General features: G+C 40.9%; 1 protein-coding gene across 1 annotated transcript; it reads left to right on the top strand.

The window, feature by feature from the left end:
- Nucleotides 1-20,516: 20,516 nt before the first annotated feature.
- Nucleotides 20,517-25,034, top strand: LOC124168145 (nucleosomal histone kinase 1). Its single transcript, XM_046546266.1, has 7 exons — nucleotides 20,517-20,830; nucleotides 20,906-20,955; nucleotides 21,036-21,105; nucleotides 21,434-21,630; nucleotides 21,703-21,919; nucleotides 24,030-24,203; nucleotides 24,515-25,034. The coding sequence occupies exons 1-7, from the start codon at nucleotides 20,656-20,658 to the stop codon at nucleotides 24,904-24,906; spliced, it is 1,275 nt and encodes a 424-aa protein (XP_046402222.1). The 5' UTR covers nucleotides 20,517-20,655; the 3' UTR covers nucleotides 24,907-25,034.
- The last annotated feature ends 1,127 nt before the right edge of the window (nucleotides 25,035-26,161 follow it).

Genomic DNA, 26,161 nt, shown 5'->3' with positions numbered 1-26,161 from the left:
TTTGAATGAAATATAATGATGTTATGCCGGTGACGTTTGTTCTCCAACTATGTGATTTAGTATAATCAGTTTCACAGGTTCATCAAAATTCAGTTTGGATCATGCATAAATTTAAGTAAGGTAATCCCATTCCTTCGTAATTATTCCTCAGACGTTTTCGATGGGGTTAAGATCCGGTGAGTTAGAAGGCCAAGGTAAAACATTGAGGCGTGGAATCTCTTCAAAAAAATGCTTGGTTACATTAGCTTTATGAATCGGACAATTGTCCTGCACAAAATCCACCTCCTCATCCTAAGGAACGACTTCTTCTATGTAGGGCAATAAGTAAGTTCTTAAAATCTCGACATAATCCTTGGCGTTCATTCTGGCTGGGGTTTTAACTAGCGGTCCTCGTCCAGCCGCAGATATCGCTCCCCAGAAACTCGGACTAATGAGATCAGATTTTCTTGTTCTTATTAAATTCTCTACATTATACCTGTAAAAATTGTCAATATTAAAATAATTATTCTCATCATGAACTTTGGTGTTGGAAGTATAAGCTGTTATTTGTAAACAGATTGTTTATTTTTCTGGTGTCGTCGCCCTCTTTAGAGGAAAGAAAAATAAAGCTGAGAGCGGAAAATGCTATGCATTTCATCTTAATACTACGCAATTCCAATAAATTTAACATGCTATCTCAAGCTAAAAGAATCATTACCTTGTATTTCTCGGCCTCCAAAGCTCCACCTTCCCGTGCTGGTTGCTTCTGAAAGTTTTCTCGCCTGAGAATATCACGAGGTTCCAGTAAGTTTGGAGCATACCAACGTAATAGTTAGCAAATTGTAAACGGGCTTCACGTTGTATTTCGCTGGTAGAGGGTTTCTTGGAAGCCCTGTAATGCTTAATCCCACCCTCGATGATTCGGCGTCTTACCGTCGCATAGCTACAACCTAAATTACCGTGAATGTTCAACCCTGCTAGACCACCAGTAGATAAGGGATTTTGACGAATCATTGCCCTCATGTCTTCGTCTTACTGCCTGGTAGTTTTTCTTGGACGTTCGCTTTTTGCTTTAGTCTCTAATGTCTCGTCATCACCAACTTTTCTTTTAATCCACTTGTACACAGTTTTTCTATCAACTCCTAATTCCGCAGCTATTTGCAAAACAGTTTTCCCGCTGTCAAAATATAAGGAGGCTATTTGTCCCCTTTGAGCTGCGCTTAAATGTGCGTTGGCCCGACGATCCATTGCCTCTGTATTTTCGAGGACTCACCACACTACTTCCCAGAGTGGAAATCACCTTACTGAGAACCTTATTTACCTCGTGCCCTCTCCTCGGTGGAAGCGCGTGGAAGGATGCAGGGGATTTAGAGATAAAGGAAGAATGCAATGGGAAGACTTTGATGGATATTAAGATCGCGAGTAAGTCTAACGGGCCGCTTCAAGTCATGGAGCACATAGGCAATACCCCAAGTTCGAGGCCAGCAGAAAACGTAGTTCCTCGTGCTGGCCGTGGGGACCGACTTTTGAAAGTGACTGTACAGTACATACCTTACTGTTTTTCGTGGAGGTGGAATTGTCTCTTCTTATCCTCCAAATACACTTCTTCTTCAACTCAGAATATTTTGGAAAGCTAAGAACTTGAACTGCGGGTCCACTCCTGGAGTTTTCTTCGTATCCCGGCACTACACACGTGAAAGGAATTTTTAACAAAAATGTCTAACGAATACACGTTTCTGAAGCCCAGCAAATGAAATTCAAGAATAAAGGAAACCTCACTATCCTCAAAAACTCCAATTTTCACCAGCTTACACCACAAAAATCCCTAAAATGTGGTAAAACGTAACGTAAATACACTCGTAAGCAAAGTGGTCCCCAATGGCAGCCGGAACAACACAGCACTTCTCGTGGTGACGTCCGAGCCACAGCCGTCGCTTGTGATCGGGCCTTCTCTCTAGGTGGCTATGCCTTGAGTCCATGAATGATAATTCGAATGATCATTCACCGTGTAAAATGGCGTAAAGAGTTCTCCCTCTTTTCCCGTGAGGGCAAAGAGCCTTCCCTTGTTCCGATCAAGAGTCATTCAAAGGCAACGGTTCGGTTTTTTTTTTTTGTTTTCTAAGTTATAATAAGTTCTCGTTTTAAGGCGACATGGGGTTTCATCCCGTCGAAATGGGATTTTTAAATTCGTAATGTTCGTTCGCAGTCCAATCAGAATGAGTTGGAGCCTCGAACGTCCGTCCTTAGAGCCGCAGATGAGTCGAGGCTCTCGGAGAATATGACGAGTTCGAATTTGGCTCACGGACCGAGTTCCTTATCCTAAGGGCAGAAATGTGACCTGTGATATGATAAGGGATGGGAAAATATCTGCACTCATCGTAAAGTAATGACGATTATTTACGGGATCATCGGAAACCAACTTCTTCTCCAACATGGTTATTAATTTATTCCAACGCTTTCGTCTGCTCTTACTGGCCAAAGCCAAGTCCAGCACTCCCTCCGTTTTTCTTTCTTTCGCCTCTTTAATGTTCAAGAGGCCTGCTCAGATAATTTCCACTGCTAAAAAAGACAATCTTCCACATTCGTTTACATTAATTTCGTCTTTTGCCTGTTTTCCATCTGTTGGTCCAAATGAGATGCGTCGTGGGAGACTCCACCCCGTTCCATGCAAATTTTTGGATCAAATGCGTTTGGACCAAACATTTTGGACCAAATGCGTTTGGACCAAAATGTTTGGTCGTGGGACACCGGCTTATGTAAAACATTTGGGTAATCAATCGTCTATAGAAACAGAATTAATGCAGCGATATACCTGCGCATAAATCCCACGAATATCAAGATCTCTCTTTTGCTTGAAATATATGCCCCCGAGTATTTTAAAAGCCCTCGAAATATATCCTTTATGCTCTTTTGAAATTCACGGAGGCGAGCCTGCTGAAACACGATATTGCAGCACTCTTCAAACAAATTCCGAGTATGAAAATCTCCATCCAAGGGAGTAAAAAATGCAAACGGTTCAAGAATCAATTCGATGGGACGGCTTGAAACCTTGTCATGCGCAGCGATGCGAACCGAAATCTGCTGAAAAACAGACTGCGAAAAAAAGTTGAAGGGCCAACTCCGCAGACCTACATTCCTCCCCGTTCTCAAGTCCTCGGTAGCCATCAACGTGCATTCGCACGACCGTGACTGTGACCCACTGTCTCTTGAACTATCCATGACTCTCCAACGGGTTTTTTCGTATTCAATAGGCTTCCGTCGGTGGGTGTGATAAATACACTAACATGGCGGGGCCATGGCTTTTATCAGTGGCATATTGGGGGGGGGGGGCGCCCCCTTGCGGGGTTGCCCACATTGCCGAATATTGCAGAACCACAATTGTAACTTTATTATATCGTAAGATGGCGTTGTCTCGCATACGCCTATCGGGATATCCTTGAAAATATTACGGTAATTTTCAGATTTCCGTTAGCTATAATAAAATTCAATACCAGTATAAGTGCAGATAAATGACTAGTTTACTCTCGTAAAATTTTATTTTCAGCTGATTGGTTGTAGAGCGTAACCATGGAGATTGGTAATCATTTTTCCCTGGGAAAAGATGTTTGAGTCATAACTTCGAGAAGCCTAATAATGAAGTAAGAAAGAAGGCTGAAATTGTGCGTTCCATAGGTTATTTTAATGTATTAACGAATTATGACCAAAAATTTCACCAGATAGTGATTGCATTGACCCTCATGGGATTGTCAATGTTTTGGTCATCAAAGTGGGCGTGGCTTGTCATCCTTCCCAAGCACCCCCATTCCCGCCACACTTCGCTCCACGCTCGAAACCAGTGCTGCCCCCTCCAGATATTTACAACCTCCTCGGTATAATAAGTTTCAATAAAACTATCTCAAATTTTGCATGTAACTCGGTCATTTTTATTATCTCAACATATCTTTTGCGCCCCCCATTGAGTTTTTTTCTGTATCCGTTATTCGCTTTTCTCCTCTCATTAACAATTTCTCTCCCCCTTCAATTTCACTGGGAACAGCCTCGTAATGTGTCACGTCTACGAGACGAGCGTTCGGGGTTGAATGTGTTATGCCTGCAGCTCGATTCTGCAAATGTCACATCTACGCTTCGCGTGCTTCGAGCCACAGTGGAGTTCTGACGCCTCCCGCCGTCGCCGTGGACGTTCGAGCGATTCTGTAAGCTAGCGTCATGAGCTGTTTGACGGGTTGCAAACGATGACTTGAAATCAGAATCCACGACACAGACTTACTTCAGCGGCAAATTTCAGTTACCATGGAAGAACATACGGAATACCATGGCAGATTCACTCCTTTAAGTAAAGAAGTCTTTTCTTTTAAGCATATCTATTAATAATTAGGTGTGGTTGCTTAGTTTATAGCTATTAACTGTATATTACCTCTTTTATTTGCTGTCAAGTGCTTCGTATGAAAGCCAGGTTATCACGAAGCAGGCACGTAATTGCACAATTAGCAGTAATTTTCTCATTATCTGGAGCATGTGCTTTTCGCGGAATGAGGACGTGTTATTTTATTATCTCACAATGGTTCATTCTCGCATGCGTTTGAGCTGTTCTCATCATTTCAGTGCACAATTTTAAATGCGCTGTCGTGCATATGTGAGATTCTGCAAGTACATAGCAATATTCACGATGTATACTGGAGAAAGTGTTTTAGTGCGAATACGAGTTGATTAGTGATTGTTTTTGGTAGAGGACGAAATGTTTACATGCCTTAGTATTTTTTATTATGTCAACAGAAAAAAGAATCATGTTGGCCGTGTGACTGATCGGCAGCAATAATGCATGGAAGAGCCTCAATGGATGATTAATGTTTATACCTTAACGTACTTAAGCATGCCCCGGCAAGCCACTTGAACTCTACGAATTAATCGTGGTGTGAGCTCTGTGACGCTATCCATCGCCAATCCCCGAGATACGCGGAACAAAACTCTGAAATCCTCTTCCCGCATCTCGAAGGGGTTGTTGACATCACGTGTCTGCCGCCGAAGTATGCGCATCTGTTTCCTCCGTCGGCGTTGATGCTCATGCAACAGTAGCGGAACTAAGTAAAGAGCCTCCATTCTCCTTTATAAAAATGAATTGAAGGTTTGAACTTTCGAAAGAAATATAAAATACATCTATTAATACTCCATACCGCATAGTACTTTTTACAAAGCACCTTGTTTAGCGCAGTAACATTGGTTCTACTCCAAATTATAATGACCATTAAGTTGTGAGTTTTTGACTTGTACACACTAGTAGATGCACAAATGTTAGATAATTGTCAAACCGTCAGCGCATTACTTCTCACCAACTTCAATCACAATAAAGGCGAATCAATTCAAAGCAGTGGCGTAACTATGGGGGGATGAGGAGGATTGATACCCCCCAAAGCCTCAGATAAATGAAAAAATCTTTAAAACTATTGTCTAGTTTTGACACACAATAAATTCATCTGCTTAAAATTAAATCTTTAGTGCCAAAATGGTGTAAAATGAATTTCCAGGCATGTTATTTTTCAACAATTTTCCCGGACCCACGTTGCCAGGGGGCGGGGGTCGCCAACCCAGGCCATCCCATCCCCCCCCCCCTCCAAAACATATTCATAGTTACGCCACTGATTCAAAGTACGCGGATGTAAGTTTAACTTTGCACATTTATTTTGTTTACTTTAAATACATTTTATTTATGGGAGGTGACAATATAAATAGCCACCATCGTAATTAACGAATAATGTGCTATTAATAAGCAATCATAGCGTAAATTCTAAATGAAGCGCACTGCCGCGACGAAGCTACCACGGGCCCTCTCGGCCGTGAATGCTTTCACCGACGAGGTAGTCAGAGTGACGTCACTAAAAAGTTCCAGCGTCGTAGCCGTCATTGTAAATTGACGAAATCCGCTTGTGACGGCCACGTGACATTTACGGAATCAAACTGCTGGGAGGCGAGTTTTGGGGGGGGGGGGGGGTGGTTAGTGCAGCTGCCTATCCTCACCGATTTAATTCTGATGCCCCAACTGTGTGACTCGTTGAAGGGGTTGAAAGTGTCCTCCTCCAGGTGACAGGAAGGACTGGAAATCATAAACTTTCCTCCCCACACAGCACAATGACATCCTGCGGACACCCCTAGTATATCCCACCGGGATATTGTGACGCCCCTAGGAAGGACTCAATTTCCCACTGATCAGAATGGGATATCCCACGGATAACGAAATGTCCTATAAATATGACATTGTGGAGACGTACCCACAGGACCTTTCTAGGACATGCCATGAATACCAAAAGGAGATTATCTGAATGTTAACTGTGAAGTCACAAGGACATAAGAGATATTCATATCCACCAATGTGACCACTGTGGGACATACAAAAATATCTCATGACTTGCTGCGAGATTTTGAGGTTCCTTTTGTACTCCTAAAAAGTGACATATTAACACAGTGACACATGGCAAAATAGTCACACTACTTCACACTCCACAGACTGAGGAATAGTCAAAACAGTGGTTTATAAAAGGTGAATGGCCTCTGAAGAAGGCAAAGACAGTGAAATTGGCCAGCTAGGTAATAGTATTACCAGGGTGTCCAGCCGATCAAAGCAGAGAAATTCATGCATAATACCAGGTTTTCCATGGAAATTTTACAAAAATCCCAGGGGGCGCCCTAGCGTTTGAATTTCCCAATGGTAGTGACGGCTGGGAGCCGCTCTGGGCGACCGAAGCCGATCGTTTTTTCCCCCTGCCGGAGTTCACATACCACTCAATTGCGGAACAACTAGAAGAGATAGAGACTTGCGGTTTTCTTTATTGTATTTAGAAGACGTGTATACACATTAAGGAAGGACATAAATAGTAATACGTCCACAGGTGATCGAGAAAATCAAGTTGGACTTTGGTCAATTATAACTTTCCTCCAAGCTAAAACATAAGAATTTTTAAACCGTCTATCTGTGGCTACACTTTTCTTCCACAACCACCTTGAGACCCACAGTTCTATGTGAATTCGCTTGGCCTAAAATGTCTCTACCTTGGAGTACTGCAGGCCCAAAACGGCGACAAAGGACGTGATTCGGGCCAATTCGAATTTCTTACCTCCCCTCACCCCGCACCGCCCTCCCAACTACGGCAACGTCGCAGAAAGTGGAATGGGGAGTGATATCTCGCGCCCGCCCGTATCGCCGACGCGCCGAGACGAAGCGAGTATCTGGTTACCTATCGTTTTAAGGTGAGGGGGGTGAGGTCGAAGAAAAGCGAATGATATTCGCTTGGCCTTCCCCGAGTTGCGGGGTGTAAAGGCTACTGCATGAGAAGCGGAGAGGAACACTCCCCTCAGCTGTCTACCCCGCCCTCCCACCTGTGTTTGAGGTGCGACTGCCGTGAGTTCTCAGCTTCTTCGCTTTTCTCCACCTATCGTGAGGATCCGGTAAAAGAGAGCAGTCGTGTCTAGAGGTGGGAATTTCGGTTCATTTTGTGGATTCGGTTCATGGGATTTGATTCCTGGCAATGATTCGGTTCTTTAAATCGTTCATAATGAACCGAATGAACCGTGTGATTCTCGAATCCATACCTCGAATCCATGATTCTCGAATCACCTCGAATCCATCTCGAATCCATACCTCGAATCCATGATTCCTCGAATCCTTGGAAATCTGTCGATTACTGCATTTCAAACCTTATGAGTGAATACCATGAATACCTACTATCATACTAAATCTGGGTGTAACAATAAAAATAGCGAATAATTAACTAATATAAAACTAAAAATCCATTAATTAACATGAAAATTTAAAAAATCTCCAAGCAACTAAATGAAACGTAGGGGGATGAGTTGTAACAGTGATTTCTAAAATTATAAGACAGAAAAAAAAATTAGCCTTCACATGGTCTTGAATCGGACTCACACATTGGAGGATAATGAAGTGGCATCTTAAAAACTCGGTTATTGAGGTACTTGAAAGTTAATGCTTCTCAACGGAACTTATACTACAAAATCTTTAATTGAGATTATCTTTCGTACCATATATGGTACCTATTTCGTTTCAGGAAATAACTCGTGATGTCTCATTTTGTGCCACACAGATAGATTACATCCTAAAAATATGAATTAAAGAACTTCTAAATGAGCTTTTTTCACACAATTATAGAAACTATTGTGTACAGTGGCGTAGCCAGGAATTTCGTTCGGGGGGTCCAAAACCAGGGGGGGGGGGATTTTTGAAAAACAGGATGCTAAGTAATGGGTTTTAAACTAATTTTAACACTTTTCATAATCGAAAAAACTCCAATTGTTAAAGAAATATTTCTTAAGTTCATGATTTTTCAATATTTTTTTCTTTTATGAAGGAAAATGATTGTGTTTTTATATTTTGGGGGAAGGGGGATCCGAACCCCCCGGGACCCCACCCCTGGCTACGCCACTGATTGTGTACATTATTGCTTTCCTTAGGGGACTTTTAAAGATTAGTTGTGCAGCCCGTCTATCTTTGCTTTCAAAGACTGCTTATGTTCTTGTACAGAACTCAATGCTCTTAAGCAGGTGAAAGTAGCTGAGGAGACACTTTCAGGATATGCTTTCCTCAGCAATAAATGCTAAGTCCCAAGGAAGGGTAGACGAAGGATATTCTTACACTTGTCATACCATTAATTGAGTTATAGGAAGGGTAGACGGATGGTATCAGAGGTGGCCATGATTCAGTGGATTTGAATCTTCCCCACAATTCATTCATTTTGAACGATTTGGATTCGGCGGATTTGAATCTTCCCCCACAATTCATTCATTTTGAACGATTTGGATTCGGCGGATTTGAATCTTTCCCCACAATTCATTCATTTTGAACGATTTGGATTCGGCGGATTTGAATCTTCCCCCACAATTCATTCATTTTGAACGATTTGGATTCGGCGGATTTGAATCTTCCCCCACAATTCATTCATTTTGAACGATTTGGATTCGACGGATTTGAATCTTCCCCCACAATTCATTCATTTTGAACGATTCGAGAGGAAAACGTGGATTCGATTCATTCGATTCATGCCATTGAATCGTTCATTTTCATTCATGAACGACACAGCTCTAGTCGTGTCTGTCAGTTGAATATCTGCTGTTTCAGTGGTTGTGTGTCTGAAAGCGAGCTGAAGATATGGCGAAACGAAAGGATAAGGGTTACAGGAAAAAGAGAAGGACTATCGCAATACGGAAGTAAGTCACCGTATTATCCTGCATCCTCTTTACCTGCACAATTTCCCCCTTAACAAAAATAAAACTTAGAGACGGTAACATTTTTTGGCGGAAAATGCTGCTAATTAATTGCTGAATTTGTTCAAACAGGCAATAAATGATTAATGCAATACAATCTTACCTATTGTAGTTAGCTGTTTAGCAGGTCAGGTTTCGTTGAATACCCTCCTGATAATCCTGTCTCGTGCATTATCTTCATCCCCACGTACTCTTTTGTCTCCTATTCTAAATCAACCGTCCTTTTCTTCCGTTTTCTATCTCAGTGATATCCACATGATCCAGCCAGCTTTACTTCCTTGTTTTGGTTGTCTTCATCAGTCATCTATTATACTCCTGTGGTATCGCTTAATATCTCTCTCGTCTTTCCAACTGAAATTTAACTTTCTGCTCCACACCCACATAACCCACAAATTCCTTCTTAATTTTTATCTATATGTGCTAAACAATACTCAGATGATTTGTAACCATTCCGGCTATTTTTTTATTTATAGAATAGTTAGTCATCTTTTCCTACGTTATAATCGCTCAATTTTTTACATTCCCTGATACCATCATTTCCTGATCTTATACGTTTCTCTTCAAAATTCACTGTTTAGTTAAAATATATCTTTTTCCCTCTCTCTCTTTTATTTTTTTACATTCCCTTCTTTCTTGCATTTTACCCATCATGTCTAAATCCATGCTTCGGTTGCTTCTCTCGTCTTCCATTCCGATACCTTGCGTCTTCCTTTGTTTTTTCCCAGTGCCCGTTCACATTGATGCGGTAAATACATCTTTCATTTCCTGTCTCCATTTATTTACAACTTCTACTTAGTCAAACCTTTAGCTTAAAAGTTCATCTTCACCATATTATCTCTCTTAATTCTCTTTAGTCACATCTCATATTCCTCAAATGATAACACATAATCACTAAATCTATCATCGTTCGGAAGCCACATAAAACTAATTCTGCTCACTTATTCCAATGGCTCATAGCAAAATGGCCACATCCATATCTTTTGTTCTTTGATGAACTTTCTATTTTATCGAACATTTCCTCCACTTCTTCTCCTCTACTGCCACTACCTGGCGTGTTCATGCATCTGGATGGCAAGTAGCTTTTTAGTAAGTAAGTCTATTGAAATGTCTATCACTCTATCCATTTCCTATAATACTTTATCAATACAAGCCTTCGTTTTTTATCATGATTCGCACTCATTGTCCTACTCTTTTATTCACATAGCCGTTATATTCATTATCTCCACATTCCTCTTCCTTCAGTCCCGTATTGATTTTTGGAAACTCTCCTCGCACCTCATTGCAACTCTGTTCCTACCGTAAATCATATGGTGGGACGATTCCGGACAATTTTGTATCCAAAGAATTCCTGTTTCATCTATCGCTGTTTTTCTAAAGCTACTTTTGTCTTGGATCTTCACTGCGGGGTTTTTCCGTTGCCTGTCGTCGCATCCCCATGCTGCTGACCTGTGTACAGCTCATCCATGTTGAGGAGAGACTCCTTGATCATCGCAGCTCTAAGACATCAGAGCACCATGACACTTCCACCCGCTTATTGTTAGTTAGAAGGATTCTGCGTCTCTGCATCGTATTGCAAACAAATGACGCACGATACACGGTTTTTCACGGAGTTTATAAGGATTTGAAGATTTCTTGAGGAATGATAAGAAATTTTCAGTTCAAATTAGTAATATAAATTAAAATAACTATTTTGAAAAAAATGTTCAGGGATTTATTCAAAAACGTACTTACAGGCGCCGCGGTGTCATAAAACGACCGTTTTCGCAGTAGAATCCCGGGGGTCGGGGTGCGGAGAGTAGAGAAGGTATAAGAGTCCCAGCTGGTGTCTTTCTGGTAAGTAGGTCTTTTTGTATGAGTCCCAGGAAAACAACTCACTTTTTCGAGATTTGAACGCTTTTAATAGAAGCATGATCTTCGATCGTATCCAAAGAAAACGAAATTAACTTCAATGAAACGTGCACTTACCTCGGCTGAAAAACCTCCAACGTCTTCACCATAGACCATTTGAGAATCGGTGACTTGAAGCAAAACATAAAAACGGTGAATGCTGGCGTTAAAACCCATAAAGCTTCAATAACCTTACCGCGTCGCGGCTAATCCAACTCCCGACGCGCGGAGACAAACCCTGCCGCGCGATCGAAAAATCGATGTAATTTCCGGCGACGCAAACTTATTTCAAAGATAACTGGATAAGCACCTCAAGAAATCTTCAAAGAATGCTCTAATATAAGTTAGTCCGCGTGACTTTGCCGAAAACTCATTTGAAACTCTACCTAAATGTAAAACTTTGTCGAAAAACAGTGTCCGCCATTTTGTAACTGCACGGTAACAATTTATCGATGATATTCTTTAAGATTACGGCAAATTAAAGAAAAAACCCTATGCCAACAGATAATGTGGTTTTTTTATTCCGCAAGAATCCACCCATAACTTCACCATCTACTTACTTTGGAAGATTTTCAGAGAAAATTGAAGACGGGCGTTTTTATGGAAATTTGATCACGTTTGAGCCTCTGTGTCTCAGTAACGGGTGGGATCTATGTCAAATGAAGTACATATCCATAAATTTCAATCATTTTTGAGTATAATTGCCAAGTTTCAAGTTTATAACTCAAAAAAAGCCATTTTGTAATTTTGTCCGGCTTTTTCCGATTTCCGCCCACTGTGCGTCGGCAAAATTTACATTTCAATTTAAAGAAGTACACTCAAAGATTCAAATTTTATATTAAATTTGAGGTCAGGAAAAGGAAATAATTTTTTTCCAAATCCCTCTTTGGGAACTCTATTAGCATCGTGCACACTCTTTAAAAAATTGGATGCAGAGGGTAAATCATTAAATAAAATATTTTTTTAATGTGAATAAATCCATAAAAGTCGTAAGGGATACCTTAGTAAACTCTATCATCGATTGAATGCGGTATTCATCGGAAATTCTCGCCTTGCCCGGGAGTCTCGACCGGTGTCGAGAAATCTCTAAGGAGCGAGACTTCTCGGCTCTCGTCAAGACTCTCGACCCAGTCGAGACTCTCGCCGCGCGGAGAGTCTCGTCCCGACAATGCCGAGAAATGAAATTCTCGTCTCGACCGCCGAGACGAGACTCTCGCACAGCACGAAGTTTTGGCCATTCCATGATTTAGATTTCCGAATTCTTCTAATCTTAATAATTAAAATAGATCATCTTATGTAGTCTGGTATCGACGCAAAAGTGACAACCTAGCTCACTGGCAACCTAGCACACATTTCGACAGGGACATAACAAGGGAATAGCAGCTAAAGCCAGCTGTGAGCTTCTGAAATTTCTATAGCTCCTACAATAACAGCTACTTCAAAACATATTAGTTAGCTACAGCTACTAGAAAATAGCAGCTTCTGTAATACTGTGCAACTACCATCCCTGTTGAATTAATTATCCCATTTTTAAGTTCTTCGGGTGTTATACATAGAACTTTTATAGAGCACGAGATCCTTATCAACCATGTTTCCTGAAATTAAACCTCCCAAGTGCAGAACAAAAATTATTAACAAATGTTTGAATTACTTGGTATAGAGCGTTCCACATTTAGTTGACAGTACGGGCCTTATGGATAACAGTGTTGCCAAGCTTCCGCTCCGCCGGCAGGCATCCTAACAGCGTATGCAACCACACACAATATGGCGCCAAAACGGTTTAGTTCAAAAAGGAGTTAGGGATTGCACGAAAGACTGCGTAAATTAAGGAATTTTTTAGCGTATATTACAATACCTTTGCGGCAGTATAAAAGGAAAAGTCTTTTGTTATTTCATGTACGTACTTATTCAATGCACAAACTGAATAATGAATAATCTGTAATGTAAAAAATAACAATAAATTGAAGGATAATAAAAATTATAGCCGCTCCTTAATGAGACAAAATTTCTATTCCTTCCATATTATGCAATATTTGTTGGCTCTAGCTAGTATTACATGAAAGGCGATTTTGTATAAGACATCATCAATCTTTAATTTTTCTAAATTTTCCCGTACTTGGTTAATTGTTAATTAAAGATCTCTTTTCAAGCTGACATCTTCAAAGCTAATTTCCTTAATGTTCTCTTTCTTTCACCTTGTAGTAGGCAAGGATTCCAATTTCCTTGAGTAATAAGAGGCATTATCTACCACTATAATTGATCCTTCGGGTAAGTTTGCAAGAAGTGAGTGCTCAAACCATCTCTCGTAACACTCGCCACCCACTTCTTCATGCTCATCCATTGAGTTCTTTTTGTACAGAAGCACATGCGATGCTCCTTTTATGAACCCATTTTCCGTTCCTGCGTGTATAATTGCAAATCGTCCTCCTCGGGAAGTGGGGGCCAAGCCCAGTATTTAGTCCAGCAAGGAAAGCTTGACGCGGATTTTCTAATTGTTTGTTTCGCAAACTAATGTTCACTATTTGTCCAACATTAATCCAACTTTCGCCTGTTAATACTCTCGTCCTGTGTTCGCGACGATATTTTTTTAGCTGCCTTAAATAATAATTAATTGTGCCACCAACGAATAATATCATCCCTTTCGATAAGGATGATTCTTTTCCCCCTGCGTTCGTACACGAAGCCTATGTCCAAAAGAAGACGATATAGTGTTGTCCTTTTGTAATCTGGGAGAATACTATCCATATTCACCGGGTTTCAGATGGATTTTAAAGTCGGAGGAATATTTTTCACGAAGGATTCATGTACCTTCCTTCTAATTCCCGATCTCACCAAACCGTCGAAAATCACTGCCCTCGAATTTTTGTAAGGCTGTCTAATTTCTTTAGTTTTTGAAGGAGTTACCAATGGACCACGGGAGCTTTCCTTTCTCACTCTGTAAATAGTGAACTCCTAGCACCCAGTAGCCTTCGAAGCTTCTCGGCAGGCCTCACTAATGCTGAGAGATTTCCTTATGTACGAGAAGACTTTGAGCACCAACTGTCTTTCGTGGCTTATGAGCTTCTCACCTTTTCTCCTCTTCTTTGTATCGGACATATTGATTGGGCGTGTTACAGCAGAGATAAGTGTAAAACACACTTCACAATTCTCAAGTTCAATACACCACACAACACTTGTTCACTCCAAAAAAATGCAATGACAAACTGAACGCCTTCGTAAATTCTTCCCTCGGCCCCTTCGGCCTGGGTCGCTTTTGGGGCAGGTTTTATGGTACCCTATGAAAGGAACTCAGAAAAAACCCAAGCCCCCTTTTGTAAATGCGTGCACTGGATGGGGTAGTGTTTGGTACAGATTATGAGATATTCTTTTTCTTGGTTTCCCCGATGGGACCTAAACACCCAAGGCGAAAGAGTCTTACTTCCAAGCCGCTTGCTTACTTTCGTGTATCAATGTATTCAGATAAAAACACTGCTGTTACGACGTATAAGTAGGTATTCTCTGTTTAGGATATCAAACGAATACATAAATACATTTCATAGTATGCATTGACAAAAAACTCCTTTTCCGCCCGAGAATTTTCCCTCTGCGCGCAAGAAAAAGCAAGAAGCCCGCCCAGCGGCACCGTAATATTTTTTCTTAAGATCAAAACCTTGTAACTCGCTTCAGAATTGATGTAAGTCAATGGTTTTTTCACCAAAAATAACCTTGTAGTTTTCTCCACATTTGGTACGCAGCATATAGGGACCTACGACGTAAGAAACGTAAGTTAGTAAGCGACTACTTTTTACCTTGCAAAAATCAAAATTTTCTTGTCCTAAAGTGTGTTACGTCGGCGTAACAACATTAAAACTCAATATTTGTACAATTGGTGAAGATTTTCAAGCAGAAAATAGTGTGAAGAATTTTTTGCAAAAAAATTCAATTCAATACAGTCAACGGTCAGGCAGAAATTGCGAGAAGAAGATAAAGTAAAAAAATACACGTTTCTGACGGAAATTTACGGAAATGTTTTTTATAGCTTTTGTTATAATTTTTATCGAAAAACTATTGGCGCCAATGAATGCAGCACCTTTTTCTACATTAGAATAAAATTTTTAATCAGTGCATAACGCAACTTTAATTTTCGTGCTGTTGTTGACAACACCGCGCTCCTGGCCTTATGGAGATTAACATGGGAAACGATTCTCCATAAGAGCCCATACTGTCAACTAAATGTGGAACGCTCTATAGTGAAATCTGCATCTGAAAATAATTACAATACCATTTTCTCTACCTTTAGTATGGAAGGTTGTACCTTGTATTACAAGATGTTCAATAATTTTTAAAGGTACTTTATGTGAGCTCCCTAAACAGGAGCAGCTTGCCAAAAAAGTATCCAGACCTAAATTATCCCTCCTTGCCCAAACCCATATAATAATCCAACGAATACTTACACCTCTCTATCATGCCTTGCTTTAGCACATTTCAGCCAACTCTTCACTGTAGCTTCCACACTAGAATTGGTGGCTGTAGTGTCCTGGTTCAGTGCAACATCTGTGAAGGATGAAGACAAATAAGTATGCAGACAATTATTAGAAGACAGACATACAAACTTATAAATAGAGATAGGAACTAAATAAAAATACAGATAAGCTATTTTAATTCAACTCCACTAAATGAAAGCTATAGTCAGTAGACACAGGCGGATCCAGAGGGGGCAAGGGGGTTCGTGCCCCCCCCACCCCCCCAGGCCCTTAAAAATATGCTAGATTTTTAATACGGTCCCATTATCATTTCGTTCGTTTTGTATGACGAGGTATCCTTGTGCCCCCCCCCCCCCCCTGAACAAAATCCTGGATACGACCTTGCTTGTGCCCCTCCCAGAAAGAAATCCTGGATCCGCCCATTTCAGTTGATGCCTCTATAGGTAAATTTACCAGGTTCAAGACACTCTGCATCAAAATGTGTGCTTGTACCGATGGCTGTACGGAAAGATGCACAAGTGTATGATTTCATGCAGCAGTTTGAGCAAATAAATGAACCATGAAACATAGCCTTAAGGTTTGTTTACACAATATATCACTTACAATTAGACCATGTTTAGATTCATCCCGAGTTTCTTACAGTAGTCCTATAGCTTCCGCTAAATTAATTGCCTGGACGGCTAATAGCACAGTTAGTTATTCTGTAGCTAAATTAGTTTATAGTTTAGTAGGTTAGCACAGTTATAGGCAGAAAAAATATATTAAACGCTATAAGTTACGTAGAAATTGTAATTTTTTAACCCCTAAGCCTTATCTTTATTTATAAAAAAGATCATTTATTTATCTATGACCTAAAATTTTCAATTATTAACCTAGTTCCATTAAACAGATAAAGAGTATAAATACTTTTTGTATAAAGGCAAAACATTGGTGGTTATCCTATCATAACATTAATGCTCTTTTTTGATGTGTGTGTGTGAATATACATATCGAAAGGAATGACACGGTGTAGTCCGACTTCAAAAATTTAATAATTATTTACACGAAACCTATGAAACATACATGCGTGTTGCAAAATCCCCCGGTTACACTTTACAATTACTTGTTATATTTATTGCCAAGAACCGTACTTTATTGCACTGCTTCAGGAACGGAACGTTTGGACTTTAGCGAATGCCTGAAATAAATTCAGCCATAGCCTACGTGATCAAAACAACAGGTTCTATTTTATATTCTATTTTATCTCTTACAATATTTTCTATACGTTCTCGCGTACAGAGACTATAGAACAAGAACTTCCACCTTAAATTATATCATGTAAACAAGGAACAAATGCGCAAATTTCACAGTGAGCAATGGAAAAAGACGCTACCTTTTGTTGCCAAGTAACGGTTTTACCAATACGGTCATGTTGTTCAAAGCAGAGCCATATTTTTCCTCCAGATATTACAGGCTGAGTTATAAGAAATATAAGGACCACGCGGAAACACTAAAACGCCGCCAGTGAACGTCTAGAGAAAATGATTAAGATGTCACATCAAACTTACTTGGAATTCAGCTGCAGCTTTGAAACCAGCCAAACCAAGCCATACCATGCTTTGATGCTGTCTCCCGCGTTCCGTTCCAGTTCCTCTGTTGAAAAGGAGGAACGTGGAGACTCCTTCCTGTATCGGGGAGTAGCGGTGATTCAAAATTCGTTCACCCAATAGGGTGGTTTCCTATTATTTTTTATTGCCTAAATCGAAAGATTATTACTCCCGGAGTACGCATTTCACGCTTTTAGATTTTCGAACGACGATATCTATTTTTCGTGATAAAACGAAAAGTGAAAATTTTCAAGGGGCGCGAAAACGCGACGGCTGAGAAGGAATAATGAGAAAAGTCCGTGTGACGTCATTCTGGTTCCCTCTGCCGCCCTGTGAGGTGACCTTGAGGCGAGGCTTGAGCGCTGATACGACGCAGGCTGCTAGCAGGTAGCCGAGTACCCTGCATCAGGTAACGCTTGGCTTGAATATGGATTATTACTACCTTATCAAACGAAGTAAACTTTCCGACCTTAGCCAGTTTTAACCCTTTCGCTGCTGTTCAATCTCCGAAAACCTTCTCCTCACATGCGGCGAAAAGGTTAAAATGCGTTTCGTGGGCCCGTGGAGCAGGTACTTCAATGATGGGCGTGGTACACCCTCCAAAGGGTCGCTAATCCTGGACTCCATCCTCGACGAGCTCACCCACGCAGGGCCGTCTCATCGACCCTACCATTGACCCTACCTGGGGTCCTATCTCCCGAAAAGTGACCGCTCTGACTGCAATTTGCAAATCAATCAATCAATCCGATTATCAAAAAATGATTGTTTTCATCGCACTCCTGCCAATCAAGCAATCAAGTACGTCTTTAAACCGTATTCCTGCGATGAAATCTAACGATTTTGATAATTTTCTAAAAACGTGGACCACCGGAAAATGACCATTTTAGCAAAGTTAAAAAAATCGTTATTTTTCATCCCAGAAACACGGTTCAAAGACGTACTTGATTCCTTGATTGGCAGGAGTGCGATGAAAACAATCATTTTTTGATAATCGGATTGATTGATTGATTTGCAAATTGCAGTCCGAGCAGCCACTTTTTAGAGAGGGAGGCTGGTAGGGTCGACGAGACGGTCGGTCCTGCGTGGGTTAGCTCGTCGAGGAAAGGGTCCCGGATTAGGGACGATTCGAAGTGCATTTGCGAAAAGTGCATGGCAGGGAGGAAGGGCTCCGATAACCCTTGGGCGGCGAAGCTGCTCCCGCACGAGGAACGACGAAGCCGTTCCGAGGAGGTCGAGGAGCAGCCGAATGGGGGTCTTGAAGAGGGGGTAGGGCTCCGATAACCCTTGGGCGGCGAAACCGTTCTGAGGAGTCGACGGCTCGGGGGGACTCCGATAACCCTTGGGCGGCGAAGCCGCCCTTTCACGAGGAACGGCGAAGCCGTTCCGAGGAAACAGCGGGGTACTGTTTGGGGGCTACCTTAACCTCCGGCCGGCGAAGCCGTCCGACGTCGGCGGCATTTACGAGGCCAAGCCGCTCCGAGGAAGCAATGGAGTAGCCGTTTGGGGGCTACCTCAGCCTCCGGGCGGCGAAGCCGACCCCTGAAGAGGAACGGCGTAGCCGTTCCGAGGAGTCGCGGGCGTGTCGGCGTTGGCGGCATTCACGAGGAACGGCGAAGCCGTTCCGATGAAGCAGCGGAGTAGCCGTTTGGGGTTACCTCTACCTCCGGGCGGCGAAGCCGACCCCTGACGAGGAACGGCGAAGCCGTTCCGAGAAGTCGCGGGAGGGACGGCCACGCCGTCCGGCGGGGGCGGCCGCGGGGGGGTTCTGGGGGCCTGGCCCTCTACCGAGCGCGCGCAGCACAGCGAGTGGAACCAAGTATACGAGCGGTGGAAAGATTTCAGTGACCATGAATATTTCGAAAGACAATTGATCCTCAAGATAACCTCTAGATGTTTTGAAAATCACCGTGCATTAAAACGGGTTAACTAAAGTCGCCACCCGCGACGCTGTCGGACAAAGCGATTCGAATTCGACGGAGATAGAATCTGGGATGCCACCCAAAATGTGTACTTTTAATAATTTGATGAATCATTTATAACTTTCCTAATTTAATGCTCGCGATCGAAAATTCTATTCTGGAAAAAAATTTGAAAAGGTGAATTGCTCTTCACATATAGCCGCGCTGCCCATATTTTTGAAAACTAATTAAATCCGGTGCCCCACAGAATTAAATTTACATCAAAACTTTTGGCCAAAAACGTTTGCTTCGAAAGCATTGGGTTCAAAAATTTGTACAAAACGGGAAGGTGTCTCCCACGATGCATCTCATTTGGAAATTTGCCTGTGCTATAACAAAATCCAAGGCAATAGTCTGTAATATGCTTTCCCTACATGCATTTACGGAACCAAACAATAATACTAGTAAAACTTACAAAAAGAAAACATAAAATGTTTGCATAGTTTGCAGAAAACATGAACGCAATATTGGGAATAACATATGTTCGGAAAAATCGAAAAAAGGTACAAGGAACATTTTTTTACGAAGTAAACGAAAATCTTAATTAAAACATAATTGGTTCGGGTTTTGCAGCGCACATAATGCGTAACCACGTTCTAACAGCTGCTGATTTGTTGCCCACGGATGTGGAAAATATTGTAATCAAAATATATTTTTATTTCTACTTTACAATGTGCGTTATGAAATGCTGAAAGAATTTTGTGAAACCGCGGAAGTCGATCAACAGAAAATACTAGGCTATACTGTAAAACGCACTAGTTCGCAGATTAAAAAGCAAGCAGTCTACGAAAAAATCACTCAAACATAAGAAATATGCCAAAGAATATAATAATACTTAACTTAATTTTTAATTTACTATATTCGTAAATTGTGCTCGTGTTGAAACTAAAAAAATACATTAAAATACTATTTTTGCGTTATAAATGTTTCTTGCTCAATAAAGACCAAATTTTGAATCGAGAACCCCTCCCCCACCCGGTCAATGGTGTCCCGGTCAATGCTAAAATCTGGTCACCTTAGGTAAATATCTTTTACCGTTAAACTGGTTAAACGTTCTCGTTTACAAATGGCATTCTTAATCAATGAATTTAATACGATCGCTTGTCACCTTATCTTGATTTATGAAACTTTTTGCTCATATTCAAAACTGTAAGATGCCTTAGTTCATCGCAAAACTATATTTTCTACCTTTTAAAATCCTTTTGCGTGCCCAATACCGTCTCTCCTCAGCGACTTTTTTTTACGGATGAGCGCATTACCAATCGTGACGTCACGGTTCCCTCACTTCCCCTCCTTAAGATGTTGGCAACAGCGTACCGGTCGGGGTACCCGTCTAGTAGTAAGCGTTTCCTTTGGTAGACAAAAGACATTCGAAAACTGAAAATATTCCGTTGAGCGGAATCCGTAATTGTGAGTTGACAATATATGTTAATATCTTTGAGCAGTATAGCCGTATTTTGGTGCCCCTGTGGATAAATGGATGACCGTTTTCTTTCTCCTGCGTAAGTCAACATGCCGAAAGCACCTGTGCCCAAAGAAGAACCTAAACGTCCGGTTAAAAAACGGAATAATGGTTACATGAAGCCCAAACCGTTACCTAAGGGCGAAGTTTTGGTAGATTTAAACAAGTGCAAATGGGTGATTGGTCCATCAGTAGGTGTTGGAGGTTTTGGAGAAGTTTACTCCGGTGAGTGGCACTTCCCTCTCAGTTTCGTGTCATTTTATTTTATTAGTGTACTAAGCAAAACTTTATTTAACACAGCTCATCGTGAATCCGAGAAAGGGCCTCAACCGCTGTATGCCGTGAAAATTGTAAGTCGTGCTCATGAGAACACGTTCCCTCAATCAATTCTTATTTAATATCTGTCTTCTTGCAATCCTTTAAATTACAGGAACCTCATCAAAATGGTCCTCTGTTTTGTGAAATGCATTTTTATCTGAGAGTCGGCAAAGACGAGTACAGTAAGTGTTACTCTATTTCATTAATGGCGTAGGTAATTTTTTAATGATGTTTTCTGGTCGCTATCAATAATATTTCATCATAGTACCTAACGTAATGCATTCAGTGTCTTTTTGACTGTGGGAAACTACCATAAATATGTTGATAATGACGGTTGCCACCAGGTGTACTATCTGCCAGTAAGAATCTTCTGTCAAAAACGATGAGTTTAACATGTCAGAATTCAATTTCGATGCATTATTTGGCGCTTCTTTAGAGCGCAGTTGAAAGTTCTTTGTCGTACTCTGCATATTCTTGAATTGATCATTTTAAATGCATGTTGTGCATTAGTTTCAGAATGGGTGAGCCAAAGGAAAGTGCCGCACCTTGGGGTTCCCCGACTTCACGGGAAAGGCTCCCATATGGTGGATGGGGAAAAATATCGATTTTTGGTCATAGATCGATTTGGCAGAGATTTATGGTCCATTTTCGAGGAAAACAGTCGACATTTTCCGACGTCTACCGTGTTCAAGATAGCCCTGCAAATAGTGAGTGATTAAAGAAAGATTTGTTTTTTTCCTAGTCCAGAGTTTTGGCTTTAGTCTCTCGATTCTGTTTAGGTTGACGTATTGCAGTACATTCATGAGAAAGGCTATGTGCACGGCGATGTGAAAGCATCGAACCTCCTCCTAGGGATAAAGAAAGGCACCGAAAATCAAGTGTACTTGGTCGACTATGGCTTGGCTGGAAGGTATTCGACCAAGGAGTTCAAACCAAACAAGGATCAAGCTCACAATGGCACAATCGAGTACACCAGCCGAGATGCTCACCTCGGAGGTATGTTTCACACACCCAAACTGTGCTATTGCCATCTTCCATTTTCTTAAGAGTTGAAGTAATTAATATTAATAACATGGAAATAAAATGATGTTTGCATTCACCTAATAGTAATATCTGCTGAGGGTATAATGTGACATTTTAAGAAGGAATAGAGAGGCTGGGAAGTAAAACTAAGATTAATAAACTTAAGCAAAACACAGTGTTGCTTAAAAACTTGTCACATGATGAGGAAATCCTGAGCTAATGAAAATCTTGAACATCAATCTTCTTTTCTTTGTTGCCTAGGCTAATCCTAATCTATCCATGCGGTAAGGGAAAAGTTTCAAGTGCAAACCAGCAGAGAAACCAAAATATAATGATAATACTGATAATTTTAATACTTCTCATTGTGTCAAATTACTGTAAGGTGGTAACATGAAGTGGATTGGAAGCTCCTGAAGCAGGGGTCTTCTACCTTTTTCAATGCAAGGGCCAAAAATCGATTTCACATGATCAGGAAGGCCACAGTGCTCCACGTCTATTTATCACCAAATCAATAAAGTTAAATAAAAAAGTATGCATCAAAGGGCAATAGTCATTGGTTTTGAAGTTTAATCAGTCAATGCAATTATTGACTTTTTTACGAGTTTGTCCCTCTATATTTTTTATTGTGTGGTGCGATAAAATATTTTCTTTGACCTGTAGGCGACCCTTGCCCTAAAGGTACTCCTGTAGCAGGTCTACTTAGAGGCCATGCAGTACCAAGGAATAAATGCGAGAAAAAATTCACAGCATAATGATAATACTCTAAGAAATGCTCTGTGTAAAAATTATTTAAAAAACAATTAATAAGAGACAGTTATACGGTTAACACTATTGATGGTTAGAAATGCTTTGCGAAAATAGAAAAAAAATGTGTATCCATGTGTTTAGCATAAGCAACATATTCTGAAAACCTTTTTGCATCTTGCCATCATAATATGTTTTTCTAAGTACATGTAGCATTAGATTCAAGCTATAGCCAAAATTATTACGTCACTTTCTATTGAGTGTTATGGTCATTGTCTAAATCATGTTAATCTTATCAACTGTGGAGAGAGAGGAATCAATGAGACAGAGAAGATAGTAAGTAAAGCACACCAAAAAGTCAATTGTGAGATGGCTAACGGAATATTTTAATTGATTCAACTTCTAAATAATGGATGATAGTATTTCTTTGAAAAAATCACTGCAATAAAATTCAAGCTAATATGGTTTTTCTTGGGGTTTGGCCCAAACTTTGAGTGAAAAATAGTCAAGGCACACATTATTGTGGAACCAAGTACATTTTGCATGTTAGTCAAGTAACTGCTGTTCTCAAAAGTAAGGTGCTTTTAGTGATGGCTAAAAGTATCCAGGGTAGCAGGTACTATTCAATATTTGCAGTTAAAGCATTAAAAAAATTGGTTTACCTGACAGTCTGTGAAAGTAGCCTCATGCCTCGTTCTTGAGAATATATGCATGTATTTGTTTTGCTGGTGTCATCACAATCCTCAGCTGTCATCGGTTCTTAGATTGGTTTGACCCAGTTCTCATCTCAACTCTTCTTTGGGCCAATCTTTTAACACTTTCATGCTTCTTCCCCTTTACGTCACCTGCTCTTTGTATCCATAGTGAGGCCTATCTCGGCCATTCTTCACTTCCACCTGTCCTTCAGTGATGATTTTTTATCACTCCGTCATGTCTCTTGGTGTGGTTGATTGAATTGTCCTGTCTTCTTCGAAAGGTATTTTGCCGGCCTCAGTGCTGGTGGGGTAAAGTCCTCGCCTGCCTCATAAGAGGTCACAGGTTCGAGTTCCACCTGGGTAGGTTATCCAGAGCATGGCTGTTAGTACTCGTTTAATTGTTACATTTATTGAACACGTTGATGTAAAATGGCCAATATGTGCTGTATTCAGTGTTATGGAAATAAGTAAGCAAGCCTCTTTTTATCTCTTAATCTTCTTGGAACTTTTGCATTACTCACACGATCTATCCATTTGCTCATTCTCTTGTTACACGACATTTTTAGAGTAAAAAAAATGAATTGGTGCAAACATGTGAGGTAGCGTTACAGCTGAAAGCAAATTTCCCTGCGTCTGCATTTCAGTGCAAACTCGGCGAGGAGACCTGGAGGTTCTTGGGTTCAATATGTTGCAGTGGATCGCGTCTCGCTTGCCTTGGGAAGGAGACCTCAAAAACCCTGTCAAAGTGCAGAAAATGAAGGAGGAGTTTATGACTAATATCCCTGCAAGCATCAAGAAGATGGGTGGTGATGTCCCTGGTGAGTATCCATTCATGGGCTCATTCAACAATTTTATTTCATTGCATGTATTTTAAAACCTCTAAACTTCATTCCTCCTTCCTTCAAACATTTCACTGTTGCAAAAATCTTCCATGTCGAAGATACAATCCAGCAGTCTTCGTGCCTCTAGAATTGGGCAAAAGTTTTAAGTTAGGCATGCATACATATTATGAGTTATAAATTTTAATGCTCAAAATTTTTCTGATTGAAGCAAAGTTTAATCTGAAATAGTTAACTTAGCCAATGAAAAACTATATCAATATTTCTTTTCTCATAATTCTCTCTTTTAGTTGCTCTAGAAAAGTTCCTAATTTATGTGAAGAAGCTTGGCCATGATGAAGAACCAGATTATGATCACTGCCGAAAGCTGTTTGAGGCCGGCCTGAAAGGTTGTCGGGATGGTGCTGCCGGCAGTAAATTGGTGTTCAAAGTGGGGGTGGCAGCAGCAGCCTCCAGAGTTAAATCTCCCGTTAGGAAAGCACCCAAGAAGTCAGCACGACAGGCGAGCAGCTCGTCAGCGTCAGATGTGGAGCCGGAGGAAGAGCCGCTGGCAAAGAAGGCAAGGAAAAGGGTGGCAAAGAAGAAGGTGAATGGGGAGAGCAAGCCGAGCTGGAGGGACTTCCCGACAATTGTGGCTGGCAGGGTGGAGCGGCCGGGGCAACTGAAGGGGAAGTCGGATTGATGCTGCTGTGTACTTCACAAGTGATCTCACGTGTCATGACTTGACGTTTACAGTGCCTAAAGTATTTTTACCCATTCATTTTTTGTAATTCCATTTTTAATAAACATGTTTTCATCTTTAAAAACTAATTTCTGGTGCAGGAAGTTTATCAATCAATTTTCCCATGATTCCCACCTCACCCAAGGAATATTAAGTACATTCTCAGCGATCCTTCCACTGTGATAAATACATTTACTGACTGTGATTGGCTTCTGCCAAATGTGGGGTACATCCACGTATCTACGTATCACCTTCAAGCCACCAAAATAGGAGTGTTAGGACACTGGCCATTGGCAAACAAAGAGGATGTGCTCAAACAAAATGCATGTCGTGGGGACTAATATGATGTTTGCAGTGTCACTCCAAATGATATATGTATACATATTCTTAATTGCTCAAGCATTCCAAGCCTAGCCCCCAATTCTCCAGCTGCTTCCAGCCTAATTCATTTCACATCTGTGTAATGCTCTCTGTAAGTCCGTCGCAGTTTTTGAAAAATCGTGCAGCTTTCTTTTGAATTTTATTAAGTGTGTGAAATAGATCTTTCTTTGCCAGATGCCATTGGCTCCCTGCATGATGAGGGTACGGCCAGATGTGTGCAAAATAGCACCTCTCCTTTACTTTCTCATCCGAATATCTTCCCACAACACCCTTGAAGAATCCTAGTTTCTACAAGGTTCTGCCACAAAAATTTCTTGTAGGTTTGAAGCTATCGCATCTCCCTCATAGTTAACGCCATCTGTTGCCTTCATGTTGACACCATCTAGTGTATATGGGGTTAGCTGAGTGAACTATGCAATAAATGTACTTCTGAGAATTTGACCAGATTATGTCCTAGTCCCCTTTCTTTGCTCCACACCTGAGCATAATAGTGGTATTGAATTAATGATGAATAAAAGCAGAGTGCATTAGATTTCTTTTCTATTGTCCGTGACTGCTTCTTTTTGCAATAGTGTAGTTTCCTTCATCAAAGAAAACGAAAGGCATTGATTGCAATTCTTTACCCACCATTAGTGTATTTGTAATATACAAAATATTTGGTTTTAGAAATCCCAGCTCAGACGAATGGCAATGGTCAATTTTATCCTCATTTGAAAAAGGCCAAATTGGCACCCATGCGATTCCACTTCACGTGACGTCACAGGGACCTAGTTTCTATACGAGTAGATAGGAGTTTTACATCGTCTAAGATTACCAATGCATGCATGAGGCACAG

This window comes from Ischnura elegans, chromosome 11, assembly GCF_921293095.1.
Source record: "Ischnura elegans chromosome 11, ioIscEleg1.1, whole genome shotgun sequence".
Taxonomy (NCBI): Eukaryota; Metazoa; Arthropoda; class Insecta; order Odonata; family Coenagrionidae; genus Ischnura; species Ischnura elegans.
This window is presented reverse-complemented; position numbering and strand designations above follow the sequence as displayed.

Bases quoted from the DNA above. Each gene is read 5' to 3' on its own strand.
- LOC124168145 (XM_046546266.1), top strand. From the start codon at position 20,656: ATGCCGAAAGCACCTGTGCCCAAAGAAGAACCTAAACGTCCGGTTAAA. The intron at 20,831-20,905 runs GTGAGTGGCACT...TATTTAACACAG, and splicing joins TTTTGGAGAAGTTTACTCCG to CTCATCGTGAATCCGAGAAA. The intron at 24,204-24,514 runs GTGAGTATCCAT...TCTCTCTTTTAG, and splicing joins GATGGGTGGTGATGTCCCTG to TTGCTCTAGAAAAGTTCCTA.